We start from the raw sequence: 17670 nt of genomic DNA, 5'->3' as shown, positions 1-17670 counted from the left end.
GGCGATGTTCCGGGCCCTCTGCACTTCCTCAGCAACTAACCAAACGACACAGTATGGGATATGGTTGTCACTGGCGGATCTCGAAGAGGGGGAGAGGGGTGGTCGCCCTCTCCCTATATTCTGTATCAGCACCTCCCCCTTTTCTTCGGTGATTGTCGTCTACTTGCTATTGTTAATTACGACAAGTGAGTGCACCACTGTGAGCTCCCATTAACAACATTTATACTATATGACGGGGATTTCGGGCTAGTAAAAACACAGACACCGATTTTCTCTCCGATGTTACTTCAAGCAACCGCCCCTTACCCCTAAAATGGGTGGCTGGACCAGCCCCTGGTGGTTGTAAAGGTTTACAGGAACGTCGGGTTCATTGCAGCGAAACATTGGACCTGACTCCATTAGTGCTAAAGCATGCGCTAACACTAAATTACCCGAATTTAGGCAATGTTAAAATGAAGCGTGGGGAACAGATGATTCCATGGCATAAAGGTTACATTGTACCCGTACACCGTTTAGTAATGCTGTGAAATTTGAAAAATGAAAAAAAAATCGAGCTTAAAGGAATTTTTACAAATTGTTTACATAGTTAGAAGTAATGTCCAGGACGAGCGCCTATAAGCCATTTTCCCAGGTGCTTCTCCTACACAGCACCACCATTATAACACCTCAGGCCGGCTCCTTATTGTTGCAAATAGTCAGTCACACAAAATACACCAACTTCCAGGAAGCCAGCATGACACAGGTTGGACGTACTGCAACCGCTGATGCAGTATAGTTACAATGATTAGTGACACCAATAAAGTCGTGTCGAGCCACGAGAGCGGGAAACGGGGCATGTTCCTCCATTTCTACCAAGTAGGACAGGAAAGGGTTTAGTTCGACCTAATTAGTCCAATCAAAACACATGAGCCTGGTCAGTGCCGTTTCGTCCCAATCATCACACAGTGGCCCATTAAGAAGTCGGCGCCAGCTTTTGGCGTTGCCCCATAGTTTCTCTGAACCCGCACTCCTGTCTGCCCTGCGTGAGGTGCTCCTCTATGCGGATAACCCTAGCTTCTCCGAATTGCAACAGAAGGCGACAAAAGCTCCGTTGAAATTCCTACGCGACACGGACATGAACAAGAGGCTTGAACAAGCGACTTGAACCGCGAAAGACACGAATGGACTATGACTGAGTGCGCGCGCGTGTGCTGCCGAATGTGCTGTGTTTATCTCTCTTCTCTCTCTGCTCTTTATCTTTCATCTCCACCCTCCCCCTCTCATGCGCAGGGTAGCAAACCGGCTACCTATAGGCTGGTTAACCTCCCTGCCGTTCTTTTCCTCCTATTTTCCTTTCTAGCTTCTCTGGGATTGATGGCAGTTTCTCGAGTCGCGCGTGAAGTCACCACCGGCCAACTCTTACAGAAAACGTGCCGCCAGTGGCAGTCATATCACAATGTATACGTTACACGATGATATACGCCCCACGATGACGTCATCACATGACATCGACCGAGAACCGAAGCCAGATAGCTTGTGCGCACGGGGCCGGATCACGCTCTTGAATGCGAAGCTCAAGCGCCCTCTAAGTTGTATGTATAGGGCAGTGGCGGATCCAGAGGAAGGGGGGGGGCGGTAGGGGTGATCGCCCCCCCCCCCCCCCGAAGCCTGTGTCAGCACCCCACCCCTTTTCTTGAGTGCTTGTCGTCTTCCACCAATCACAAATTAGAACAAATGAGTGGGAACACTGCGAGCATTCATAACAGAATTTATGCTATGACGGGGTTGTCGGGCTATTAAAAACAAAAAAAAAAGACCAAGGTGGCGGTGAGACCTGCGACGCAGTGGAGGGTGCTGCTATTTGAGGAATGAGGGCGTGTAAAATGGGATGCGTATATGCAGGCTTTGTTGTTGTTGTCCTCAGCTGCCTCTGCGAGCCCTGTTGATGGATACCAGATGGAAGACTCTACACTTAGAAATGTGCACCTTAGACTACATGCTGGCAAATACCAAATCCATCGACACTCTTGGCAGGATTGTAGTGCAAGAAAACAATTTAATATCGAGGCAATAAATCATTTATGTTGGTCACTTAATGTTCCATGCATTTTCCTTGGTTTTAAAGGGCCCTTCACCACGCCCCATGACACATTTTAGTGAGACCGTGGAACTTGTTGTGTGTCTGGTAAGAAGCATTATGCCACAAATTTTTTTTCAATTGGTTCATTTCACGCGCTGAGAAAACGTTTTTTTCTGAAGCGGCGGCAAAACGAGGATGAGAAGAAGCGAGAAGATTCGCGGGGGTGTCCGGCGAGCTCAAAACCCTTGCCGCTCCCTCACGTAGCCTTCGCATGTCAAATGTGTGCCCTGCTCTCTCCGGCATCCAACCAAGAGGTCACATGCGTATGACGTACCCGAACAAGCCCAACCTCTGAGCACACGAGTGCCGTTTTTTTTCTCGACATTTTGGGGTCTATAGCTTGTTGCTGCGGGGTGGTTTGGAAACGCTAGATGGGCACAAGGAGTGCACCAACGCGAAGGAGCGTTACCTTCGCTTCCACAGCTGTCGTCTGCTGAATGCGCTGACCGCGGGGACACAAACGCATGCGAAACGCCGGCACATTAGCCCTGCATCTCGTTGCAATTCACGAGGGGGGGGGGGGGAATGGAAAAAAGATGCACACATTCCCTTATTGTGACTCATCATTTATCTCAAGTTTTATTAATCTCTTGAAGCAACAAGTTACATAAACTACGCATGTCATAATTTCCACCATGTCACGTGCCACTGCTGGCAACGTCAGATCATAGTCGTCTACGTAGAGGACCAACGTCACTGCACTGCCGTGTACGTAGGGCCATTCATACGTGCACGTTGCGCCCTCATTGCCTGGGCGCGCGCCCGCGAAAGGAAAAGGGAGCAGCGTTCATCTGTTTTTTCGCGGCGCATAGCGTTGTAAATTTTGGCAGACGTTATCATGAACTCCCCACGAACGCATTGCGCTTGGCAGCTCTATATTGTGAAACCTGGTAAGGGACCATTCAACTGATATGACTGTCTGTGCGAAAAGAAAAGTGTGTTTATTGGATGAGGATATGCTTTCCTCGAGAAACAACTGACTCTGTCACGAGAGGGGGGCGGGGGGGAGTATAGATATGTTATGGCCTTTACACGCGCTACCCGCACAGCCACAGCGCACGTGCTGGGACCCCTGCCGCACGCAAGCGGGGGACAAATAAGCCAATTATCGACGCTCTTTCACCCTCCGCTTGGGTGCGGCAGGTGTGCCGGCACATGCGTTGCGGCTGCGCGGCTAGCGCATGGAACGGCCCTTGGGGTAGCAGATGTCCAACCATTTTGAAGTGTCCCTGAAGTAAAAAGTAGCCGCATGTTCCATTCTCAAACGCTCCAGCCTGGTACATTTCAGAAAGGTCTATTCTTGCATCACTTAGGATTTATCTTTCACCTTGCGCGACACGACACGAGACGTCTTTTGGAAGTCCCGAACTCCTAAATAGGATGATATTTGAATCTCCTTAGGATGCCCTTGCGTTGTCTCGGCTACTCTCAATTGGAGTTCCAGTCAACACCTCCCTTATTTTATCAATGCCAGCCAGGTGCGCCCGATACAGCTGCTCACCACTCTCTCTTCTGGCTCTTTCCTGCTCTTCCCCATCACCTACCCTTCGTGGTCATTGGGGAAAGGACCCCTCATGCAGTGCCTCACGACAGAAATCTTATAATTTTTTGTTCAGTTGCATACAGTTCCATGGGGTGGGGCCTTGCGTTCCTCATGTTCACATTGTTGGCGGGCACGCACTAGCTCTCTAAAATATACGTTATTTTGATATAGAGTGTCGCCGTTCATGGCGCTATGCAGTCAACCAATGGAGAAGCGTCTTGCAACACTACTGCATGCGCTGCGATGCGATGGCGGCGTTGCTTCGAGCCACAAAGAAGGAGCACGGAGGAACATATACGACCAATGTATGATATTGAACACTTAGCTAGCTATGAAAACAGGTTACGGAAAGGCGGCAACACGAAACCGGCTGACAAGTGCGCGACCATTGTACGCGCATACGAAAAGGAACTGTGTCGTATTTCCGTAACGTGTTTCCGTAGGTTGCTAAAAACCTGTATTGTGGGAAACACGCTACCAATCGTGTAGGGTCGCATCACAACCACTCCCTGAACTAATACGGATTGACAGCTCTCGTTGTGAATCCTGTTGAGAAACGCGCGTTTGCACTGCCATTGAAAGAAAGGAGGCATTGTTCTAGTGTTACATATTAGTACCAATGATTGCGGAAGCTATATTCAAGCGTTATTTTACCCTGGAGGAGTGCGCTAATTAAAGTTACGTACAATATTCCCATCGTATGGCACCGTGAAAAGCACTTCCTTTTGATAATAATGATATGGGCGCTCTAACGATAGGTGCCGACGTATGACCATTAGTTACCCTGTAAACGTAAGTGTATGACATTCATGTAGAATCACAATAGACACACAATTCTACTACATTTACAAAAACACACTGATCCACCTCTTAACGCTTGGCTTAAAGCCAAAAGATGCGATTATCCGTGGACTGTCTTGCAGGAAACATTCCCACATGGTGTGGGATCTGCCAAATTTTTTCCCATTTTGCCGCCACCAAAATACAGCTGCCGTAAATTGTACCAGGGCCATCGTGCTTACCAGCGGGCAGTCCACCATACAACCAATACGTCGGCACCAAAGGTCGACCACAATGTTCCTCAAAGGGTCATGAACATCCCTAGGGTATTATAAGACACCGTGTCTTCATCCAAGTTTCATCTCGTCCAAGTTTTGTGCATGTTCACTGATGAAGAAAGAGCAAGGTCTGGTTGGCCAGCCACGATGGGGCCATCACTTGGCAACATCGTAGAGTTGGGGTTGGCTGACGGTTCATGTACATCAAGGCAAGATGGGTCTGTGCACTTATGATTACACTGATGCTATCGACACAACTCAAGAGACTGTGCTCATCTAAAATCTGTGTTTCCAGTTTTGACAATTACATACATATACTCCAACAACTGACAAGCAATGACACGTGTCGGCATTTATACATGTGCCCTCGAATATTCTAGTGCTATTGCTAGCAGCCACGTAAGTTTCAGAAGAATCTGTAATGTTCCCATTGTGGGTGAAAACGCATCGGAAAGTTCTATGATTATCTCGAAAGTTCTTTCGAGCCGATCAGCGTGGTTGCGCAAGGCTGCAATAATACGTGTAATGGCACAATACCACAACTTTAGAAAGGAGCGAGGCAATATGCAGTCCATTCCCAAAAGATCCAGGGCACTGCTTTTCTGAAACGAACATGAATGTTATTTCACCGGCTCTGACATAAACTGTCATTCATTTCTGTGTCAAAGGAGGCTTAAAGTCAGAAAACACATGTTTCTCTCCATAAAAACCAACAGGAAATGAAGTCAACGAAGGTATAGTATGACGTCTTCATTATCTGCTGGTTTTCATCAAGATTGTGTCAACAAAGAGACGAACCGTCAAAGCTCTTCCTTCATACTTTCCTCAAACACCTTTTACTCCTTCGAAAGTGTTTTTGACGAAACTTTGACGAAAGGTGTTTAAATAAATTGCCACAACACAAATGACCTGAAAGAATGACAATGACAGGACACAAAGGCTGGTACCATTGTACTAAACTTTATTGTACTTGACTAGTTCCCTCGAAGGTTTTTATTCCTTTCTCTCCTTCTCTATTTACAAAGCCCGCCGCAAACACAGCTTCTTTTCTGCATGTGTGCACTTGGTGTGTCGATTATCAAAGGCGAAGAGCGATAGCGTATGCGTCTCTTGTAACATGTGTACAGTGTGTGTATCTGTGTTTGCACGTGTGTGTACACATCTTCACCATAGCATCAGCATCATCAACACATAATCACTCTCGTCAGCCACGGCAATATTCACAACTACTGCACGCGACATCGTCATCAATACACACAGAAGCGCCACCGGCGCAACACATGTACACCACGAAAAAAAAAAAGGCGCTAACAAAAACAAACAAAACTGACAGACGCTGCCACCCCATATACAAAGATGGAAACAATACAGACACACAGCTGCGCTCCAGCTGAATACAGCACGACAGTCGCAAAAAGCACGCAGCACGTCGACCTCTAAGCGCAAAGTATTTTCCAATGCCCAAGACAACTGAAATGAGAGTAAGCACTCGACACCTGCCAGCTTCATTTTACTCTGTGTTAAATGCGTTGGAGCCGTAGTTAGTACATTTGATTAAGAGGCTATGACAAGACCACATTTGCCACGTATAGGTGTTGAGACTAATGTTCGTGAGTATGCAGCAAAAGATAGCAGCGGCTCGAGCGAGGGAGAATGTCCTACTCCACCTCGATATTGTGCTTCATTGTTAATTCTGTCAAACTGATTCAAATACAACCAAACAGTAGCACTATACTCTCGAGATTGTAAACTCCGCCATAACGTCAGTTCGCCACCAATGACTGAATTTCTTTTATAGTTCATTTGTTAAGACGTTAGTCAACATTAAAACGGGTGCAAGTGGATAAATCACGAAAAGTTCCAGATCACTTTTTGCACCTTAGTGTACCCCCAAGAAAAGTAATTAATGTTTATTGATCAACAGGCACAGTCGATCAGGTGACTGCCAGAAGGACAGCGCAGCCCAGTCCTTTTTACCATAGTGGTGAAATGAGTGACACACAGTGAATGTGTTCGATGGTAATCGGCAAAGGAGTATTGCACCATGAGAATAACTCCTCCTTTAGGTATGAATAGTCACCAAGAAAAGCAAACACTGCCAGACATGAAACAGTTCATTGATTCAGTACGTAGTGTGGTTTAAAAAGTCCATTGTGTCCTAGAAACATTTCACTCAGCATCTATTTTTTAAGGAGAACAGCGTTTTCAGGTATCTGCAGTGATGATTAGCCACAGATCCAAATACGAATAGCTTTGCGATTGTCACCTGCAAGTCTACAACTCATTTGTTTTTGGATACAGGCCATGTATTGGCATGGTGGGAATAAGCACATCACTCTCCTCCATAGGGGTGGACAAAAAAAAACACTTCCTTCAAATGCATACTTTGCAGACCTTTCAAACTCATATTTCACAGGCCAGAAGGCCAGCCATGGTGATACAACCCTGCGCATGAAGGTGACGTGCTGCGACTGAAGTCACATCAGCGCAACAATGACAGCATCAGCGAGCGGAAAGCTGATGTCACACGCGGTGGTAGTGGCGCACGCGAGGACGAAGGCAGGAAAAGACACACAGGCACGCACTGTGGAATGCACGCACAGTTCTTCGATAAGAAAGGCACCAACGGACATGCGTGTACTACATCTCGCACATACACACGCGTCATCACCGTTGTCATCGTGGCTGCTCCTTCGGCAGAGTAGACATAACAGCCCACAAGCTGCGCTCCAAGTTTTACCCCCTTAAGACATCTGCTTCTGCACCTCTTTCTTGTGATGACAAACGAGCCTCATATTGTGTGTGTCTGTGTTTCGCATCTGAAGTGCTTGTATCGTTTTCTTGTGTGACAAAGTAGACAAGCACTGATCTTGATTTTTTCCATACCCAGCTTTTAAGCATGCCTCTGTGCCTGTCATTCTGTGCCAAGCAATGGCCCAGCCGATTCTCAGATGGGGAAGCTTTAAACCTAGAAAGCACACCAACATGTCAGCAGAAACTTTCAAAACACAAGTACACCTTCTCAATGCCAGGTTATTTCTTCCGAAAAGTTTTAGCCCAAATGGGTTCGATGGCCAGACAGATGGCATGCCAACTGTTCCTACAGTGTTTATGACACACTTGCTCAAAAAGTTATCACTTGAGTCCCTTTAAAAATCTTACTGCCTCCCTTCACAGTTTGTGAGTAATATCCCGACATCAGAGAGTCGCCTGGAACCCCTGTCACACGAGACCCCAACAGGATAAGGGCAAAACAGCAACGCAAGATAAAAGTGTGCAATGCCATCTGCAAACACTCAGGCAAAGTGATGCAACCAGCACTGCTACAGCAGGGAGACATCCATGCACTGCCAAAACAACCAAAATGTTGGAGATGTACTGATTCAAAAACAAACACTTCTAACACTTCATCACAGCTTATACTGCAGGCTGCTCTTTACAGTTCTTTTTTTCTGTTTGCCGTATTGTGTGACAGGAGTTGGGACATTGGCAAGCATGAACAACTGGCATGAGTGCAACAGCTGGGAGTGGTTCTGTCAGTGTGTGTTGCTTCTCTGCTTGTAGAGTGATGGTACTATAGACATTAAAGGCCCCATACGGAAACAGGCAGGGGGAAAGAGAAAAGAGGTGCAATGAGTTTAGGTGCCCTAGTGATACACCATGGCTCTGCTGCTTAGAAAGCCATGCCAGCCAGCCCCATGGCCATAGATACCAAGCAGCCACAAGGCCTGCACGACACAACCTCCAAACAATGCCGCACACAAGATCAACAGCAAAAGGTGGTCTGATATCAACGGCGACAAGAGCAGCTGATCCACTGTCCCCAATTAAGAGTCATGGCAAGGCAAATATGAGACTGGCTTCAGATCAGCTCAGCCGGAAGGAACAGCTGTGCTTGCTCAATGGTCGGGTTACACGCCCCACCCTTTAATCCTTCACCCGCGCGCCGTCAGTTGTTCTACACTAGACGAAACACTCCCAGTTCCTGCCCCCAGGCAATATCTTTTGTCGCTATAGGTCAATGGTAGAGATAAAGATATATATCTATATATTATATGTATGTACATCTAACACAGTGCTCACTTTTTAATTCATTAAACAAAATAATTAACCAACAACAGTGACCTGCCCCTCCTACCCTCATTCGACGGTCAACAAGCTCCGTGCAAGTGCATCTTTCATACTCACTGAAATAGTGAAAAAAATCGCAACAGCCGCCACCTGTACTGATACAAAAATAATAGCCAACAAAAACAGGAATAATACAGTCTGAGGGCAGAGGTGCTGCTCCCTCTCACGCATGCACACCACACGCAGACAGGCCTTGCACACGGGGGAGCTCACAAGTGCATGCGAACGCAACAGCTATCAAACAGCTTAGGGTGGCAATTGACCGTATCAGGCTAAGGGTAAAAATTGCTTAGAGCACCGCTCATCTCCGGTGCATTGGATGACATAGACACGAGTGGCACGCAAATACCGTAAAGGACAGGCTGCCTTCTAATGCTTTTTTCTCTGCTTACGTCCCCAAATTTTCTTACCCTACCAGTCTCTTCTGGCTACACTAATGCCAAATGGGTTACAGCACAGTCCAATCCAGCACAGAGCAGATGTGTTTCTTTGAAAACATAATGTGACTCCTCCATAACCGCTCTCAATGAAACAGCCAGAGACTTAATCAAAAGCAAAATTAACTCATCAGGCAGCTACCAAATGATAGCTAAACCTCTAACTTGGATAATAATCTCCTACTCAACTCTTTAACTAACCACTGCATGTCATTAGCAATGACAACTGCCTGTTATGATGGGCCCCAGAAATTTCGTGCATGAGCATCTTTCTTCTACAACACCTAAATCATGCACTCTTGTGCACCGCACAGCACTAATGATTTTTTTTATAATTTTCTTTTTCTCAGTAAGCTTTACGTAAGTGCACCAATTGGCTTCACAAGTAGCAAGTTTCCTATTCAGGTAATTAGAAATCGCTTGGATAGAAGCACTTAGTTTAGCTCTGCAATTGCAATGAATCAGCAAGGTCTCCTGGAGTGCATTTACTCATAAAGCGACCGTTAAGTGCCACAAGCAAAGCACAAATAATGCCGATGCCAAATGGTGCATGCTAGCCGCTCCTGTTTCAACCCTATCCTTGCATAACCAGCTGCTTTCCTGTTTTCCGATGCAACACCGAGCTCACTCTGCAGCATCTGCCACCCAACACTGCTGACACAACAGCCCAAAATACAAGCACACATTTCAGAGATAGGCAAACTCATGTCTCTACATACTTGACAGCCAAACCAGCAGCAGACAACCAAACAAGCAAACCCACAGACGGTGTCAAATGACCGCCCGTTTTGCCAAGAGAGAAAGCGGCCCCAGCTTACAGGGCAATGAGAAGTGTGCAATTTCGTCGAGATGGGCAATAAATAGGACCAAAAGCAAAAATAACAAAACAAAAAAGATGCCAGCAAAACGAAGCCACTATTTACACAAATGCATGCGTGCCCATAACCACACGCATGTGCACAAACTACACAAATCACAATTTTTCAAAATCAAGTGAAGGGTAATCAAGCAAAAAACAAAGGCCGAGAAAACATCCTGCCTTTCATAGTAGTGTTCACAGTTTCGGAATGGGTCCTCACACAGCATGGCGGACGTAGCGACTTCTGCCACGAAAAGAGCCACCGCAGATGCCAGAATGTGAATCTGAAGCAGTACCGCGGATCACAGGTGAGCTAAAATGAAACGCAGCTGCCCCCCCCCCCCCCCGCCGCTGTGTCAACTTCCGAACGAACTAAATCATGGCTGCCAACAGAAGCAGCACTCCCACGAACTTGCCACCCTCTACAGTCTCTCAAAATTCTCACAAATAAAGCCAGGTGGTGGGCCAATATCGCTGATTGTTATGGAAGTGAAAGCGAGAATAATGGACAACACTTCAAACTATGCAGGAGTTGAGAAATTTTCGTAAACGTGGGGTCGCAAAAATGTTAACACTCATGAAACAAAACCAGTGCAGTGAACATGTTTCGCAGCCAAGAGGATATGCTATGGCTTTCGAAGCTACCAACTTTGCTCTGCTACACACGTGAACAACTCGGATGTTGCCAGTACATGTCTCCTAGTCGGCTTTATTTTCAATGTCTAGGTTTTATGCTTACCTAACGAGGAGCTGAACCGAAAGGAGGAAGCCACCGAAAAAAAAAGATACAGTAACTCTGCGAGCTGGAAGGCAAGCTTGCATGCAGACTCTCGCGACAGCCATTTCTTTTCCTCATCACATTTTGCTTGAAAAAGAAGCAGAAGGGCTGCTTTTACACCGAATATCATTTCCACCTAAGCTTACTGTCTAAAGTTAACTCATTTGCTTATTTTTTTTAAATCAATAACTACTCAAGGAGCCATAAGCAACAACATCGAAAACTGCAAAATTTACACAATTCGTAGCTATGAGTTGTTTATTTATTTATTTATTTATTTATTTATTTATTAGTATACCCTCAAGACCCAGAGGGTGTTACAGAGGGGGTGGGTACAATATGAATGTGGCAAAAAAAAAAACATAATAACAACAGTGAAGGAAATAAGTAGCTCCTTTCATCATCAAGACAATTACTATCTTTGTCAAATTAAAAAGCAAAAACTGCCAGTCTCACTGAATGATTTTGTGCTGCTTTTAGATATACCTGGCTTTACTTTAACATATCAAATTACTTCAAAGGACTTTACTCATATGCAGATGAAACAAACATTAAACCTGGGGTTACACCATCAAATATGAGTACATATGCCAAGCTGAGAGGAAGCAGCGGCGCAGGCTGCAAGGTGTTAATGAAAAATGCTATGACCTAGCACAGCGAAAACTGGTTGGAAAGCATCAAATTTGCATGCTCTACAGAAGAATGGAGATCTTTAAAGCAAGAATAATGGCATGAACAAACTGTCTCTCCAGGTGTTGCCCGAAGAAGTATGTGTGGTTCACCCTAAAGTACTAAACCGCCACGCCCCTCTATCCTTTTGGGTGCAGCATCTCCCTGGGAACACTGCAATCTCAACAAAGGCCCTCGAAATGCACCCCCTCGAATGGATTTTATGTGCCAGCCACACTAATTTCAAGTTCAATGCTTGTGTCACAATGGCGTGGGAAACTCTTATTTCCTTTCCGAAAGCGTCACCAATACCGTCTTTCATAAAAGCGAGTTCATATGAGACTGCAGGGTTAAGATACAAGCAGAAAATTTCTTGAGCCTTCGTGCTTTATAAGCCACGAGTCCAGTAGAGCCATATCATTGCACATCATCATGGTGTTTTTTGAAAATCCCTGATGACGCTACCTTATCATTCGTTCCTGAACCTATAGTGAATAGCGGAAGCATAATAAAGTGCCAGGGTTGGCATGAGGGCTATCTCTCAGAAAATCTCTCCGATACTAGCAGTCTAAATTAGGGTACACAGTTCACAGCCCATTACACAATGCTTGAAAGATTAGTACTAAGCCTGTTATACTGTAGTGTTCTATCTGAAAGGGCCATTTAAAAAGCCACCCAAATTCTGGAATGAATTCAGCTAATGCTATTTCTGACGTCTAATGTGCCAATAATTTGTGCATTTGATAATAGACAGCCTGTTTTGTGACAATCACAACGTTCATGAACTATAGTGATATAGAGAGTTCCTAAATGTTTTCATCAAGTAGTTTGATTCTATCAGAATTTGCTAACCACTACCCCTGCTAAGCTACAAACTGTCAGTAGCTGATTATCTAAACTTAACAGTTCCTTAAATGTCATGATTAAAGATTTGCAAAATTGACAAGTTGCATAATTTACAACGCCGACACATCAACCGATGACAGCTGCAACATAGCCAGAAACAAAGGCTGAGTAGTGTTGCGAGTTGTGGACATCTTTAGCACCGACAATAACTTTTAAAATGCAAAAATTAAGCGGAATTTCCTGCGTGCATCATCAGGCTTAATATGAGCCCCACTGATGAAGTGCCCATTTACTAGGGCCATTGATTCATACTCAGAGAATGCAACAATAGCAGCTTTAAGTGACCAACACTACCTGCACAACACATCCACAGCAAAAGCAGGACTTCATACTATAGACAATGCATGTGCGCTGCATTGCCTAGAAGGACCTTTAGAAGTCTGTAAATTGGAAGCTATCACCAACCAAGAACCAATCAAGAACCACATGTGGAGGAAGCAGAATAACCAAACAGCGTTTGTTTTTTGCAGCTTGACAAGTGACAAAAGCAGGCACATCCTCGACAATTACCACCTCAACACACGCACGAAAGCAGGCGGCAAAACAGCTGGGGCAAAGGCAAGAAAGCTGTCTTTACAAGCTGCAAGGCACCCACCACTACTATGTAATCACTGATCCGTTTGACCCTCCATGTCAGCGATGACCAACGCTCCATTGCACATGTATCATCGAATGCTCGGTGGGGAGTGAGGAAAATGGGGGAGGGTTACATGGAGGATGGAGAGGGAAGAAAGACTTGCCTAAATCAGCGACCTCGTATGCCTCTTAAAAATATAACATTATCCTATTTACATATTGTGTGTGTGTGTCACCTCGCACACAGGCAAGTTTAGTTGTATGACACCTAGTGGCTGTGTGTGTGCGTGCGTGAGCGTGGGCCGAGGCAATGACAGAAAATAAATAGGCCCCCCTCAAACTCTCTTCCCACTTTCTTTCCCCTCTTCTGAAGAATGACGCACATTGTCGCCACACCACACAACACACGTGACCAACCCCTCCCGCCTCCCCTCCTTTCAACTAAGCGAATTTCAGGAGCGTCACATGTCTCCTGCTTGGCATCCAGAAACCTGGCTGGCACCAATATTTTTGTCACCGGCAAGAACCTGCTCTCGCCGCCAGCCTCCTACCTGCAAGCTGACGTAAACAGTGACGAGACTTCTGTTAAAAATATACGACAGTCGTTCCTAACAGTGCCAAAAACCGCATGCACAACTCAGGGATGCTGTACCTGTGTTACGTAATACAGTCGGTAAAAGAAATCTCCAGTATAATCGCACAACTGAACATGTCAAGTTCGCGCTTCACAAAAATGCAGTATTGCAGAGCTTGTAGCTACAGTCCTTTCCTAATGGCACATTAGGAAATCGCACATTACACGCATGGAATTTGGCATCAAAAGATGGTGGTTACTGCTGCTACATCAAAAGTGGTAGATCACCCCTTGCATTTACCTTGAAGGTCTGCTTCAGAATCTTCTACCTTTTTTCGGGGACCTGAGCAGTGAACTCCGTACAAGCAAGTGTTGACGATTGGGCAAGTTGGTTAGTCATTCTTAAAATGACGCAGCATAACAAGGGACACAAAGAAACAACCAAACCTTTTAAAATTGAGAAACACAGCACTATGTTCCTTCTTCTGGCAAACTTGGGTGTTTCTTCCTTCCCTATGTTGCTCTGCACTGGTAGAATACACACAGTTGCAGCAACAAGGAAATGCTGACAGGGTGACACAACATACTTAGCCACAATCTGTGAAAATGATCTTCTCCTTTCTGCTTTATAATTTACAACAAAGAATATCATTTCCCTCATTAATGAAATATCCATGCCATACCATGAAATTTCTATGACTCTTCAGCAACAATCAAAACAACGTCCCACCATGGCCTGATGCCAACTAGCACGCTAGCCTAGTGCATGGTACGTACCCACAAGCTCCTGCAAATTGAATATCGTATGCAATTTCATATGCGGCCACTCGTATAATCACAGCATGATGGACATAACTTTTTCTTGATCAAAGACTCCAGCAAATCACTGCTTTGTCAGCACAGAGACATTCAGCCAGTTGTGAAGGTTGCCCGACTCACTCAGGCTTCAACACTGGCTTTTCCACAGAGGCCTTGCTTCTCACAACACACAGCTCTGTTGCAGCTTGTTGCAGGAAAAGGGAGGGAAGGGGAAGGCCTACACTGCCACCACTGTAGCCACCATTATTTTAGTACCAAGCAAAAGGGGGGCATAGCAGCAAAGCCACATTTAGGCCCAGCGTCACAGTGAAAACAACAAACAATTTGCTTGATGCTACTGCTGCTGCCAGAAGAGTTGTCAAGTCACCCCAAAGTGACATCATCACCTTCATGGCACCACCACCAGTAGCCCTGCACCATGGTGCCAACAAGCGCAGTGCTACATCAGTTGTGGACGTGCGACGAATGTGCCTCTCCGATGCCTCTCGGAGAAGCCGGCACTTTACACCGCAGCTGTGCTAGCCACTGCTATCACCACAGGCACTCAGCTAAATGTCAACAAAACAGCAACCACAATTGCCTACTGCGCAGGCACCACACTCCCGGCTGGCGTGGTAGTCATCGACAGTGGAGTTGTCGCAATGCCAGTGGTTACCACGGACCGCTGCATCACTGAAGGCGACAGGGACACATCCATTGGCGCAGCTGTGCAAGCTGGGGCGTCCACGGCTGCGGAATCCTCATCCGTGCTGCCGCCTGCTGCAACGGCTGAAGAGGTGGGCGTAGAGGAAGAGGCAGCAGGACTTCCATTAGCGCTTTCGGCGGGCGGACAGAGTCCAAGTGCAACGGCTAAGTCCTGTAGCACAGCAGCATCTTTGGGATCCACCAAGTTGAAGCGAGTGTTGAAGAGGGTGAAGTGGGCGAATATCGAATGCAGGTGTCCATGCAGCTGCAGCAAGACCATCTCTCGGAAGTGGGCGTGATACAGGTGCGCCAGGACATGCAGAAGAAGTCCATGAATCTTCTTCACCAGGGACTCGAAAGAACTGGGAAACTCGCGCTCTGAAGAGATGAAATTCAGATGCCCAAGTTAGAAACTAGCAATGAATTAGGGACACTCAGGCAGATACAATTGTACACTCCCAGCAGTTCGTTTCATGCTGCATGTGGAACACTGTCACCTCTGTATAAGTTTATAATATGTTTGCAGTGGTGATGGAAAGAAATGTGAACAGAGCAGCATCTGAACTCTTTGTTATTGCACATTTATTCTCAAGCAGTTGTAGTCTGGATGCTAATAAAAGCCACAAAAGCAATTAAGAGTACAATTAAGAATCATTTCAGATCGTTTTATTGCCACCAAGATCAAAGTGTGATAAAGCAACAGCGTGCAACACTTTTCATGTTTCTTTCTATCCTCCAGTATGTGTGTTGTGTATTGGTGTGAGTGTGTGTACCATTGATAGCCGACTTCACCAGACAACACTCGACGACCTGAGGTCGTCCTCAAATGGTACGGATGTCCTCCTTCCATCCTGATAAGACAAGTGATGCCTTCAGTGTGCCCCCAGAAAGGCCTTCTCAGAATGATACAGAAAGCATACTTTTCAGTATTTTTCTAGGATAACTCACCGTCCAAAAAATGTCCACTGTACGACGTTTTGAGTGTGTACTGTATAATTGAGAAAAAGTTGTGCATGAATTTTGTGTGGCATGTCGTCGTGAACGCGCGAACATTAAATGTATCTGACAACGCTGCTTGATCATACAATTGTTTGTTCGTGTTCCTTTATTTATACCTCACAGCTATAAATGAAAATGTTTTTGCGGCCGTGCGTGTCGTGTTTTCGAAGTTTTCTATTTTGCACATACATAAGCACGAATGATTACCCCTGTGGTCGGCAACGAACAAGCAACGATACGGCCCACAAGTTATTTGATGGTCGCAATCACGGGAATCTCATTACAGCGCACACCATTATTCTTCTTCTGCCTGGCAACACTGACTCTCTAAACAGCCCAAGTATAAGCAATCCAAGCCAAGCGCCTTAGCGGAAAATAGCATGGTTAGGCATGAAGGCAGGTAAGACTCCTCAAGTCTGTCTCTATTTCGCATTCGAAATGGAGGAAAACGTTGACTGCAAGTTATCCCGATAAAGAAATAGATGCCCTAATGCCTGTTTACACATAGCAAACAGTGCTGTCAGTCAAGTAAGCCAGCGCTGCGAAAGCAAATGATGTCGCCTTGTCGTGGTGTCCATTGCGAGGCATGATGTTTAAGTGAGCAAACAAGAATTGATTTCGAGTGTTTCTCCATAGTTGGAAGATCGCCGAAGTTTTTCTGAACTCGTTTGTGACACGTTGTGTGCGACACTATCATTTGCAGTTCTGAACTTGAATATGTTCAGCAAAGTCGCTGCGATGACAACAGGGTTTAGAGTGAATGACAATCTTATTATGTAGCTAATTGTGGGTGTGTGTGTGTGTGCGTGCACATTGGCAGATCAAGTTCTGTACAGTCGAAACCCGGAACAACGAAATCGCCGGGGAAACCAAAAAATTTTGTTTTCGCGAGAATTTCGTTGCCGCGAGTATGAGACATAAAAACAGTGATACGGCCAGCAGAATGAAAATTTATTGCCAGAAGTCGGTCAAGTTACTTTGCCGACCCTTGCCATGCAACAACTTCAAAGCTCTGCCTTCGCACTGGAAAAAGTGGCCCATTGCTACGTCGTCGTCATGTGTGCCGAAGAAGCAAAGGATGTCCAGCACATCCAAAACAACCCGCGGTAGCGCATCGTTCTTGGCCGCAGCCTCGCTGTCAGCGAAGTTAGGGCTAAGGCCGACTCCGATGACACGCCGCGCTCGTAGACTGCGCGCCCACTCGTAGTAATCTGATCGTGCATCCGGTGCTGCCACTCGTAGTAATCTGACCGTGCCGCCGCTTACAGCTTCATTGCTTGCGGCGAAGCACGTCGCCACGAGTGCACTAGCGCGTCGTTCCTGTCCGCAGTCTCGCTGTCGGCGGAGTGAGGACTAAACATGACTCTGATGACGTGCTGCGCTCGTAGTAACCTGATCGCGCATCCGCCTACTGCTCCTAACTAAAGCGTAATTATATCTTAAGTGATCATCCCGCCGTGAACACGTCACGATGTAGCAATTTTCGAGTGCCATGTCCTTGCGACGCAGAAGCAGCAG

The 17670-nt window shown here is 46.1% G+C and overlaps 1 protein-coding gene across 2 annotated transcripts in view; it reads right to left on the bottom strand.

The window, feature by feature from the left end:
• Nucleotides 1–14707: 14707 nt before the first annotated feature.
• The window catches only part of Mob2 (MOB kinase activator 2), a 163570-nt gene continuing 160607 nt past the window's right edge, over nt 14708–17670 (bottom strand). For both annotated transcript variants that reach the window (XM_037422002.2, XM_075886786.1), the window contains exon 5: nt 14708–15531. In XM_037422002.2, the coding sequence (XP_037277899.1) occupies nt 15050–15531 (482 nt within the window). In that variant the 3' untranslated portion in view covers nt 14708–15049. The remainder of the gene's footprint in view (nt 15532–17670) is intronic.

Source organism: Rhipicephalus microplus, chromosome 2 (genome assembly GCF_043290135.1).
Source record: "Rhipicephalus microplus isolate Deutch F79 chromosome 2, USDA_Rmic, whole genome shotgun sequence".
Lineage (NCBI taxonomy): Eukaryota > Metazoa > Arthropoda > Arachnida > Ixodida > Ixodidae > Rhipicephalus > Rhipicephalus microplus.
Note: the sequence above shows the minus strand (reverse complement) of the source record. Positions and strands in the feature narration are given on the sequence as shown.